At 44.0% G+C, this 12,610-nt stretch overlaps 2 protein-coding genes across 2 annotated transcripts; one reads left to right on the top strand and one right to left on the bottom strand.

Moving 5' to 3' along the window:
- The first annotated feature begins 2,076 nt into the window (after nt 1–2,076).
- Nucleotides 2,077–4,966, top strand: LALBA (lactalbumin alpha). The gene is made up of 4 exons (XM_036459311.2): nt 2,077–2,972; nt 3,286–3,441; nt 3,874–3,949; nt 4,680–4,966. The coding sequence occupies exons 1-4, from the start codon at nt 2,840–2,842 to the stop codon at nt 4,738–4,740; spliced, it is 426 nt and encodes a 141-aa protein (XP_036315204.1). The 5' UTR covers nt 2,077–2,839; the 3' UTR covers nt 4,741–4,966.
- A 3,331-nt stretch (nt 4,967–8,297) lies between these two features.
- Nucleotides 8,298–11,532, bottom strand: LOC118728784 (olfactory receptor 8S1). Its single transcript, XM_036455622.1, has 2 exons — nt 10,760–11,532; nt 8,298–8,460 (listed from the first exon to the last, which is right to left on the bottom strand). The coding sequence occupies exons 1-2, from the start codon at nt 11,530–11,532 to the stop codon at nt 8,298–8,300; spliced, it is 936 nt and encodes a 311-aa protein (XP_036311515.1).
- Between the last annotated feature and the right edge of the window lie 1,078 nt (nt 11,533–12,610).

Raw genomic sequence — 12,610 nt, 5'->3', positions numbered from 1 at the left:
ATATTTTACCCCCCTGCACTTGGCTGTGATTTCTGATCTGAACACTGCTTTTTATTGCTCATAGGAAAGGACAGAGGTAATCCTATGTAATAAAAGCCTAATATGCAAATTGTTCCTGTGGGCAGTCATTCGACCACTTGCTATGATGTGTGCTGACCACCAGGCGGTGGCGTGGAACATGGTGGGTGTCGGTGATGCACTGCAATCTCTCACCGGCTACCTGGTGGTGGGAGTGATGGGGACGAAGGTGTGGTGAGAATGCAGGGTGTCTGCAGAGCTTGCTTTCACTCCCTCTGCTACTTCCCCCTGCCCCCGGGATGCCAGGCCTCGAGTGCTGGGGAAGCCCCTATGCTCAGGTGCCAGGCACCTATGCGGAGCCCACCCCACACCCACACGGCCTCTTCTGAGTGAGTCTGGTCCACAGCTGTCAGGACTGCAGGGGCTGGTCGGGCTCCCTGTGAGTTCACGCAGGAGCTGGTCTGCAAGGTTGGCCCGGAGAGAGCTCACTGCCCACCTGGCTTCCGTGTGGCATTGCTGGGTGGCCCAGAGGCCCACGCTGTGCCCCAGCCCACAGTGTCCGGTCACACTCAGAGTGTACTGCTCAGGGCCCAGAGGTCAGCTGGCACCTGCCCTTTCACTCCAGATGGTTATGCTTTGATTGCCAGCCAGGTGTAGGGACTTCACCTATGCATGAATTTTGTGCACCAGGCTCTAGTCAAATTATAGGCAAGCAGGCTACTGCCATAAGTCTTGACTTGACTAGATGTGTAGAAAGTCCCTGTGATTCCTGACCCACTTGTTTATTCTATCGCAAGTACTTAGTTCATTGCCCAGGACAGAAGGCATTTTACACTAGACTCCACTATTGGAAAGACTAGTCCTCAGAACTAGATTTTAAAAATTAAAAATTTTTAATTTATTTTTATTGATTTCATAGAGGAAGGGAGAGGGAGAGAGAGATAGAAACATCAACAATTAGAGAGAATCATTGATCCGCTGTCCCCTGCACACTCCACAATGGGGATCGAGCCTGCAACCTGGGCATGTGCCTGCCTGGGAATCGAACCGTGACCTGAGCCATACCAGCAGGGCAGGACTAGCTTTTTAAATGAGTCCCTATCACACATCCTCTCATTCCCAGTCACATTCTCAACCATACTTGCTTACTAGTGTATAGAATTCCTGTTCCTGTCCTTCATGTACCTCCCCCAATGCCTTTGGGTGGAGTGGAGGAGAAATTCAGTAGCAGCATTTCTTCTGTTTCTGAAAATGTATCTCTTTGCTATCAGGACTTTCTCCTCCTCTCTCTTGGCACTCCAAGATTTCCATACTCATTTCACTCTGCTACTTCGTATACTGGTTATCCATGTACAGAAATGGAATAAAACCAAGAAGAGTTTCCCTGATTCTGAAGAGTTGTAGAATATAACAGTTTGCAGTGCCTTAAGTTTGGAAGTCTTTAACTAGTTTAGTTGGGAAGGATACCTCTCTGCAATATAAGAAAGTATGTTTAGAGGATGAGCCATGGCATGAAGGAGGCTAACAGCTATTGGCACATGAAGCTTGTTGCCAACAAGTTGAAGGAATTATTCAGAGTTAGTACCATCACCTCCACTTGCTCAGAGGCACTGATCTTAAAGCTCAGACGTAGAATCTGGTTTTATAGGATCCATTTATATCCTAGCCTAATCTTAAAGTGATTAAAGTTCAGTTTTTTAAAAATATATATTTTATTGATTTTTTTACAGAGAAGAAAGGAGAGGGATAGAGAGCCAGAAACATTGATGAGAGAGAAACATTGACCAGCTGCCTCCTGCACACCCCCTATCGGGGATGTGCCCGCAACCAATGTACATGCCCTTGACTGGAATCGAACCCAGGACCTTTCAGTCTGCAGGCTGACTCTTTATCCTCTGAGCCAAACCGATTTTGACTAAAGTTCAGTTTTTTTTTTAATTTTTTAAATTTTTTTTATTGGCTTGGGTCACTCTATTTTTAATCTACAGAAGCCAATTCTGAGGGTGTCTACAAGTTTCTACTAGTATACCCATGAACAAATCTGCTACAAGTTATTAGTTTTGGATTTACATAATGTTTCAATTATTTTCAGTGCAGAATCAGGTTTGGGGATTGGAGGTGGGAGCCTGATAATAGTGCATAGGATATATAAATATGTACCGTCACACACACTTTTCAAGTTCTCTGTTTTCCTGAAGTAGTAAGTCTCTAGATCCGAGTCATATCTGATTCTTAAAGTCTGTGTTGCCATATTTTATAACCATTCCTGAGCCCTCAGCCATAAATCACTACACCAAGGGATTCTTCCTTGGCTTTGTACTGGGTGGACTGGACAAGTGCGAGTTCTAATCCTGGGACCATGGCGTATATTAACATATACTCCTTTTACTTACTCTGTATGTCTGTGGAGGGAAAGTGGCATTGGCCATGGACTTTTATCCCGTGTTCTGATTGCCTCACTCATAATACCTGTGAGGTCTCCTTTGTTCTTGAGGTTGGCTGGGGACATCCTCCTTCCTAGAACCAACCCCACAAGAAACAAAAGTATAAATAAAGCCAACTGGGGAACAGGATCATGCTTGGAACTCTCTCTGGACAGAGGAAAAACAATACGTGGTATGGACTAGAGATTAGGGAAGGGGAAGGAAAAGTGGGGTGAAATTACGGAAGGAAGTTGGCAGGTTCAGTGTTTCTGTGTGGCACAACTCATTGTTCTTCAACCTTTTCCTAGAAGTAGGGCTTGGTGCCAGGCTTTCTCCGCGAATAAAAGGAGGTGGAGAACGAGTGGTGCGTCCACTTCAAATTATTAGGGGAAGCCAACATGATGTCCTTCGCGTCTCTGCTCCTGCTGGGCATTCTGTTCCCTACCCTTCAGGCCAAGGAATTTACAAAATGTGAGCTGTCCCAGGTGCTGAAAGACATGGATGGCTATGGAGGAGTCACTCTACCTGAATGTGAGTTTTTGCTGCCTTGCTTCATCCTATTCTTCATCAGTTTCTCTTCTCTATTCTCACTCCTTTATCCTTACTTTCATCAAACTAATAACCCTATTGTTGATCTATTTACATGTTTAATACATTATTCTCCTATATTTTCTTTATCCCATTGTCTGATCTTTTTGGAACGTTTCTTTTTATCTCATCAAGATACTCTGTTGCTTTGCCATATTTGGGAACTTGCTGGAGAGCCATTTTCTCTCTAGGAATACAGGTCCTCATTTATGCGATGCCTGGACATTCTTGTGATACCTTTCTCTTCTTTTACCAGGGATCTGTAACATATTTCATGTCAGTGGTTTCGACACACAAACCATAGTCAATAACAATGGCAAGACAGAATATGGACTCTTCCAGATCAATAATAAACTTTGGTGCAGGGACAATCAGATACAGTCAAAGAACATCTGTGACATCTCCTGTGATAGTGAGTAGCCTCTTTTATCCCATTTCTCTGTTTTTCTGAGCCTCCTCCTTTATGATCTCTGGATTCACTGCCTTGGACTCCACATCAACTTTGGGGACTTGGATTGAGAATACTATGTAGGAGGCTGCTAAAAATTTTCATCATCATCAAATCCCCGAACAGTCCCATCAAGTTTATGGGTAGATGATCTGAGCTGTCTGGGAGTCTTGAAGTCTGATACCTAACATTTTCAGAGTAAGTCAGTTGATGAGGTTGATAATTCCTCCAGACTAGGGGAGGCATTGGATTTCTGTATTGGGTTTCTTATGTAGAAAGGAAATAGGCATAAGCCTCCAGAGAAGGACCAGACCTACTAGATACAGGGAAGAGAAACACTTACTACTTTTCTGGATAATACTCAGCTCTCTTTTTGTTCCCTCTAACTATTTCCAGAATTCTTGGATGATGACCTTACTGATGACATGATGTGTGCCAAGAAGATCCTGGATAGTGAAGGAATTGACTACTGGTGAGCCCCTATTCTATTTTCTACTCCCCATTCCCTTTCTTTTTCTCACCCCTTTAGCTCCTGCACCACTTCTCCCCTCTCTATCTTCTGGCCATTTAATCTAGAGGCTCCACATGTGTCAAACACAAGGCCCGCGGGCCAAATCTGCCCCGCCAGGCCTTGCAATGTGGCCCGCACCGCGCTGTCATCACTGCACTCCGCTGCGTTTCCATCACAATGACAGTTTATGACTGTTCAGTAAACTATTCAGCCCGCGATTTAGGCTGGATTTTAGATTTTGGCCCCTTCTCTGATTGAGTTCGACACCCCTAATAGACTATAGTCTCCAAAGCAACACTCATCGAGCAGATTCAGGTTTCCAAATTTTAAGCCTCCATCACTCCACTCCTGTTTGGCAATTGTTCTAATAGGAATTCCCCATAGAAGGCTGAGACCCAACCTCCTGTCAGCTAGACTTGCACATCTGATTTGACTTGTATAGTCCTTGACCCTGAAGTGAACCCTCAGTACCTCTGTATACCTTTTCTAGCCCTGAAGTTTTTTATTTTATTTTATTGTTTTTAGTTTTAAAAATATACTCTATTCTACAAGGTGACTCATCTGGCTAGAAAAGTCTTTCTGTAATTTTCACTCATACTGTTATATCTTAGCTCTCCTGGGGATAAAGCTAGATGGAAGGTTAAGCTAAGACCCATTCAGCCAACTTGCTCTGTCTCCTTTCCATTATCAGGTTGCCGCATAAGCCACTCTGCTCTGAGAAGCTGGAACAGTGGCTCTGCAAGAAGTTGTGAACACCGACTGTCCTTGCTTCTGTTTTTATTCTGCTCCTGGAACTCCTCATAGATACCCCAGTTTGCATCTTTGTACTCAACTTGAAGCTAATTTGTCTTTGAGACCTGGGCCTGGTAGTAACACCATTGGACACGTGAGGACAGTTCTCTAGGGATATGTGACTGGTGCACTAGACTTTTGTCCCATGCTGAATGCCCCTGGTGGCACTTTCACTACAAGAATGGATTCTACCTCTGTCCTAAATAAAGGGTCTGATTTTGAATGGCTGGCTGTATTTTCTTCCTGGAGGGAGAGGGACTAGGGTGTTGGGTGGATACTGAAGCCATAGATCATAGCTACCTTCTTTCTCTGCCGAAAAAGAAATAGGCTGCACTTATAACAGAAAGATGGATTTACTTTCTGTGCCAACTCAGTCAAAAAACTTCTATGGATCACCTAGAATATTCAAGGAACTATAGAGGGGATCCAAAATTGGCTAAAAGAACTAGTAAGAGAGATGGAATAAACACTAATAAATAATAATATACAAGGAATAGTATCATGAACATCATGGGTAAGGTTAGAAATGTGCCCTAAAATGTGCCCTTTTATCCATAAAAGGAAAGATCATTTATATTTGAGGGTATGTATGGGAAAAAGGATCAAGGAAGGATTCATGAAAGGAGTAGCATTTGAGTTGGCTTTGTATGTGGGTGGGATTTTGACAGATGGAAATGTGGGGTGGGAAAAAGACAGCAAGGGCAGGGGCTTCAAGCATCTGAAAAGGGTTGAGGGATTTCTTTGTATTTGAGAGAAGGAAATCCTCTTCACAAAGAGCTGAGAGGAAGTCTTTCTGGAAACTAGAGCTAAAAACAGAGGACCCTTACAGTCAGCTCAGTAATAGAAGAATCGACACCGGGGCCTTTGGGTTTGGACCCTGCTTTCCATTACCCCTCCTTGCCGCTTCACTTGTTTTTAAGGAGGATTTTCACAGAACTTTATTTATGCCAATGATTATGAGAAATGTGAAAGAAGGAAAATCAGGAGATTTGAGTACTAATGTCTGTTTGTGCTGCTCATTGATGGTTCAAATCTGGGCAGGTTACCTCTGTCCTCTGTATCCCAAGTTCCTCTCTTAAAATGAGGGTTTTGACCTCGGTGGTTTTTTTAGAAATCTCTTCCTTCTTTGACAATCCAACATTCCAAAACTCCAATTTAATCTACCACAGTTTTGAATTAGCTGAGTTATCTTCTAATTCCTGTCTTCTTCTTCCTGCTTTCCTCCGATATCTAATAATTATACTGCCTCCACCCCCTCTACCCACTGGGCTTTAGGCAATCTGACTTCACTTATCTCAAAGACTAGCAGCTTCCAAATGAGGAACTGTGAGACCCACCTTCTCCTTTGTTCCCTTCCCACAAAATTCCTGGCAAGATCTACAGCTCCATAATAGGCCTACTTAGGGACCTATGGGGCTAAGCAGGGGTGGGGAGACCATCCCTCCTCTATACTTAATGAAAACAAGCTCTCAGAAAATAACCTGATACTCTTCATATCAAGTTTTTGTGTAAATTTAAATACAATGTGATGAATCTTCCAATGCATTGCATGTTATTTTCCTCCTAATTATGGGACAAAAACTTTCCCCCAAGTATACAGAGTTTTAGGAATAATCCCTATGTATGGGTATATGTAAGGGCAGGATTGGATGTCCATTCCTCCCATTGAGCTCACACATCTACTTACTTATTACTCTGCCTCAGTTACATGCTCAGGGAGCCATATGCTCTTGAAAATATAAGGGCCCAGCTCCATCAAGTGGTCAGAGCAGAAATACAACTAAAACTGAGGCTGGCTCAGCCCCATAGCCTTGGCCCTTATATTTTCCTTATATTAAGAAATCTCACTTGTGGGTTTACTATATATAAGGCCACAATCTTCAGAGGCCTTTGCAGAAAGAAACTGACAATACATTTATTTTCAGAGAGGCTCTTAGCCTGGGGTCAGAGGGTCAAGGACGGAGCTGGCATGGAGGTAGTCTGGACTGATGTAGAAATTTTGACTTTTAGGTAGAAACAAGAGGGAAACAGCTATTGTTCTCTTCCTGAGAACTTTCTTGCTAGCTGAATGGGAGATGGGATGGCAGCTGAGCATTTGCTCAGCTCTCTCCAACTCCTTCTCATTCCTTTAGGCTGGGATGTCTTGAAGAGGCAGGGAGCTGAAGTGGTCCAGGCTATGGGGGGCTGTGAAGAGGCTCAGGGCAGGGCTGTCACTGTGCATGCCATTCACAGAGCTCTATGTGAGGAGGACTCAGGACAATGGCCCAAAATATGGATTCTTTTAAAAAATACATATATTTTATTGATTTTTTTACAGAGAGGAATAGAGAGTTAGAAACATCGACGAGAGAGAAACATCTATCATCTGCCTCCTGCACACCCCCGACTGGGGATGTGCCCGCAATCAAGGTACATGCCCTTGACTGGAATCGAACCTGGGACCTTTCAGTCCGTAGGCCAACACTCTATCCACTGAGCCAAACCAATTTCAGCAATATGGATTATTTTTCCTCTCTTTTTATCCCAATTTTTTTTCTCTCTGCTACTTTTCCTCTGATATCTATATTGTTGCGAATGCAAGAATTTTACTGAATAAAATTAAATATTCTTTTTAATATGTTCCTTATCTCACTCCCCCTTCTCTTTCATTCATTCATCTCCCCCACTTATCTAATGCTAACTGAACATCTATTAGATGACAGGACTATTCTAGACACCGAGGATACAGAAACTATTAGACAGGAGCTTTGCTCTCAAGACTTACATGTCAGAGGACAATATTCACCTCCTCCCATTTTCAAGGGTCATTTAAGAGAAAGGACTCCTCAGACGAACTTAACCTTCATTCCTTAAATTGTCAACAAGTAGTTATTGAGGATTTGTTATTTGCTGGGCTTTATTATTATTATTTTTTTTAGGCTTTACTCTAGATGTCAGTTAAGAACAAAGACAAGAGGAGGTGCATGTATTTTATTTCTTTCTTTCTGAGTTATTATGGAGCTGTAGATCTTGCCAGGAATTTTGTGGGAAGGGAACAAAGGAGAAGGTGGGTCTCACAGTTCCAAGACTGGACTTCCCCAGAATGCAGTGGGATGTTTGCTGGTGGCCAGCTAGGTTGATTTACACTTTGTGCATAGACAAAAATAAAAGAATGAGGAAGAGTTCTTACCAGTTTGGCTCAGTGGCTAGAGCATCAGCCTGTGAACTAAAGAGTGAGGAAGAAACAGAGAGGGGAGGGGTAGAAAGGACAAGAATTGAGAGGGGAAAGTGGTCATTGTAGAAATGGCCAGTGAAGTGGTGAGCACTTTCTGGTGTGGTGACTGGGCCCCTGTGGATGGTGTCTTCTGGTTTGTGGAAGTTTCCCAAACTCGCTTGCCTGGGGAGGGCACTGGGGTGAGAAAAGCGCAGACTTCTGTTTTGGAAAAAAATGAATGCTGAGATCACTGAGTGGTGGCAGCTCTTTTGCCTCCTCTTCTCTCCCATGACCTTTCCTCCGGGTGAGGCGGCGGGGCCCGGGTTAGAAGGTCAGCCTGGGCTGCCTGGCCAGCATCCTCTTCAGAGCTGCCTTCACCTCCTGGTTCTTCAGGCTGTAGATGAGGGGGTTGAGCAGAGGCGTCACCACACTGTACTGCAGGGAGAGCACCTGCTCCAGGACTGAACCAGAGGCTGGGGTCATGTACCTGGAAGGCAAGTGCACAAAGGGATAAACAGCTCAGGACAATGGTCACGGCACTGTTGGCAGCCACCGTCTATCCCACCCCTGAGGCGCTGTGAAAAGGGTCCTCCGGGCTGAGCCAACTGTCACTGGTGGCAGCACCTAGAAATAACTGTATGGTCAGTGAGTGAGAAGTTGAGCATTTCTGCCTTCGAATGCCTTCAAACACGAGTGATCTTTTTTTTATTAATCCTCAACTGAGGATATTTTTTCCATTGATTTCTGAGAGAAAGAAAGTAGAAAGAGGGAGGAAAGAAGGAAAGGAGGGAGGGAGAGAGGAAGGGGGAAAAGGAAAGAGGGAGAAAGACAGAGGAGGGGGGGAGAAATAACCATCCATCAATTGCCACCTGCAAGTGCCCTGACCAGGGTTGAGGATCAAACTTGCCCTTGACCAGGAATCGAACCCATGACCCTTAAGTGTGTGGGCTGATGCTCTAACCATTTAGCACACTAGCCAGGGCCAAATATGAGTGATCTTATGCAGAATATTGCAGGAACTGCCCTGGGCAAAAAAGTTCTGCAGCAGATCAAGTGCTGCAGGTTAGAGTAGAACTAATGACAATTGCATGCATTTCCATAGCACTTCATACTCCCCAAAGCAGCCTTCTTTAATAGCTGTGATGATAATGTGAGGAATTTTTATCTTCTCTTCCCTATATATACAACTAAAGTAGGTCCTCGGGTTTCATCGGAGATCCGTTCCTAAGGCGGGGCCCAATGTAACATGATTTTCACCGTAAATCGAAATCTACCTACCAAAGCACATACATCACTCACATGGAGCACAAACACAGCAGTAATGAAGTGAAACAGTAAAAAAAAAAAAAAAAAAAATTAAAAGAAAGAGAACAATTCCTGACCTTTACTTGTGGTAAATAAATAATAAAAAACATAAAGCACATATGTACATACTATGAAATGTTGGAACTTTTTCTTTTAAAATAAATAAATGGGAGATGGTGATGTAACCTCGAAACGACATGCATTGAGTCCACCGTAACCCGAGGACTGCCTGAACATGTTCTCATCCTGTGATCATTGTTTCTTGCAAAATTGTAAGCTTAATCCAATAAAACTGTGGTTGTTCCCAACATTCCCAAGCTTGGTACATAAAGTGGAGGATAAAAATGTGTTAAGCACAATATATAAGTTTAAAATAACAAGATTAAAAATTTGGCTGTATCCTGTTAAAGTGCCACTGGGAGTATTCCCCACAATAGCATTAATTATTATTATTATTATTATTATTTTTAAGCAACGGTACCATCATCATTGAAATGTTCTTTGTGAGTTCTGGTATGCTTGGTTAAAAAAGGCATTTGTTTTACTATGATTTTCATCACCTACTTTATCTCTCCTGACGTTTCTGTGAGGAAGGCAGGAGAAATCTTATTGTCCTCTTACAGCACATGAGGATACAGAGACAGAGAGAAATGAGGAGATTTGTCCACAGGCTCAGGTGAGCTCTCCTAGATGATTCTTTATCATTTTTTCCCCCCACCTCTGGTTTCTCTCCAAGTCACAAACAGGTGAGTCGAGTACAGAGCCATTTGTGCAAACTCATCTGCATTTCACTAACAGAGAGCTCAGGCTGTCCTTACTGTGTCTCCCATAAGTAAGGACTCATCAGCTGTAGCTGTTCATGTTTGAGAGAAGCATGGTAGGAAACAGCATGAGGCTTGAAGTCAGGGAGACTTGTGTTAAATTGCGGCTCCCTGACTAACTTGTTCTGGGGCCTTTGAGAAATTACCTGGTTACTCCAAGGAACTTGGGTTTTTTATATAAAAATGGAGATACCAATATTTTTCTTGTAGTATGATACATGCCCAAAATCATGTAAAGCACCCTGTGTCTTGTAGGTGCCTAATACATAGTTATAACATAAATAAGCATTGGAGACATCACTTTTCAGCAGGAAAGAAAGATGGGATCTGTTTCAAGAATATGTTTTCATTTTTTGAATAAAAATCTACAAAAGGCTCCCTGATTTCCCTTTGAGAACTCCCAGATCATAGGTTAAAGTAATTAGGAACATGGATTAGTCCTTGAATAAGCTCATTTTTCAGCGTAGGCCATTGGGGACTCAAAAAGAAAATGGATTTTTCATAATTCATATGGTTTGTTCACAGCAGAACCAGGACTAGAGCCCAGACTTCTTAATCACATCACGATTATTACCCTGCTATTTTTGCAATGCTTGTTCTACAGACCAAGGCCACATGGAATATCCTGCATTTCTATTCAGGTGATAGAGTATGACATACCTGAAAACTCCTGAACCGTAAAAGACGGTGACCACAAGAACGTGAGAAGAGCAGGTGGAGAAGATCTTGCTCCGACCCGTGGCAGAGTTGATCCTCAGGGCTGTCATGATGATACAGGTGTAGGAACCCAGCAATAGGACCAGGGTGCCAAAGCCCAGGACCCCCACGGTTGTCAGGATGGAGGCGATGCTGACGTAGGAGTCAGAACAGGCCAAGAGGAGCACTGGAGGAAGCTCGCAGACAAAACTGTGGATGAAGTTGGGGCCACAGAAGTTCTGTTGAGCCAGGAGAAGAGTGTTAACGAGGCTGCTCCCCATTCCCACGGCCCAGGATGCTGCCACCAGGCCAGTACACACCTTCCTGTCCATAGTCACCATGTACAGCAGCGGGTGGCACACAGCCTGGAACCGGTCGTAGGCCATGACTGAAAGGAGGCAAGCTTCAGCGGCTCCAGAAAATATGACCAAGAAAATCTGGGTGAAACACCCAAGAAGGGATATAGTCTTCCACTTGGAAAGAAGGTTCTCCAGCAGTTTAGGCACGATGACTGAGGAATAGAAAGCGTCCAGGAAGGAGAGGTGACCCAGGAAGAAGTACATGGGGGTGTGGAGGTGGGAATCAGCTCTGATCACCAGCAGCAGCAGCAGGTTCTCTGTGAGGGTCAGGAGGTAAACCACCAGGAACAGCACAAAGAGCACTTCCTGGATCTGGGGGTTGTGGGACAGTCCTAGGAGAACAAACTCGGTGACTGTGGTTATGTTGCCAATTTCCATGGAGCAGTCAAGTTTTCCTTTAGAGGGACAAGAACGGAAACGAATGCTGAATCTGCTTACCAGTCCCGGAACATGCCTGGTGGTGAGGCATTGTGAGTAAAGCCTCTTGGCTAACACAGAACAGACCGTGCAGCAAAGGCAACCCTGCCGAGTGAGATCTCATCAGCCCTTCCCAGCCTAAGGTGGAGAGGTGGGGAGGAGGCGTGTAGAGAATCAGACCTGGGAAGGAAAGAGAAGAGAGCAGCGATTATCCAGACTGGAAAAGGAAAGGAAGGGAGTTGGGAACAGATGCCCAAGAACTGGGAAGTGCTATTCTCCCACTCCTAAAGGAACCGCGTTCGAACCACAGGAGGGCTTGGCTGGCACAGTGAGTCAGTAATAAACATTTGGCTGGCATCCGGCTGACAGACCATGATGAATGTTTGAATGATTGCTGCGGCATTTGGATACCTGATGATGGTACAAGACCTTTCCTGCCACAATTTGTGAATTAAAAAACAACAAAATAGCCTCACTAAATAAAAATAAAAAATAAAAAACAATCTGGGAGAACCATGTGGTTTCTAAAGTCCATTTCAGCTTAGAAATCCTAACCACTGAGGAATGGTCTTCTTGTGTATTTCTGGTACTAAGTAATGATTTTTAAAAAATATATATATTTTATTGATTTTGTACGAAGAGGAAGGGAGAGAGATAGAGAGTTAGAAACATCAATGAGCCGAAACCGGTTTGGCTCAATGAATAGAGCGTTGGCTTGGGGACTGAAAGGTCCCGGGTTCGATTCAGGTCAAGGGCATGTACCTTGGTTGCGGGCACATCCCCAGGAGGGGGTGTGCAAGAGGCAGCGGATTGATGACTCTCTCTCTCATCAATGTTTCTCTCTATCTCTCTCCCTTCCTCTCTGTACAAAATCAATAAAATATATTTTAAAAAAAAGAAACATAAAAGTAGAAATGCCTTCTCCCCTTCCGTGTCAACCCAAGCAGAAGTGGCACACGGGGGTGCTTGCTGGTTTCATGGAAGCCCGGCATGAAGGAATCCTCAGAGTGGAAACGAGGGCTGTGCACATCACTTACTC

The sequence above is a fragment of the Pipistrellus kuhlii genome, unplaced genomic scaffold (assembly GCF_014108245.1).
Source record: "Pipistrellus kuhlii isolate mPipKuh1 unplaced genomic scaffold, mPipKuh1.p scaffold_m20_p_3, whole genome shotgun sequence".
Classification (NCBI taxonomy): domain Eukaryota; kingdom Metazoa; phylum Chordata; class Mammalia; order Chiroptera; family Vespertilionidae; genus Pipistrellus; species Pipistrellus kuhlii.
This window is presented reverse-complemented; position numbering and strand designations above follow the sequence as displayed.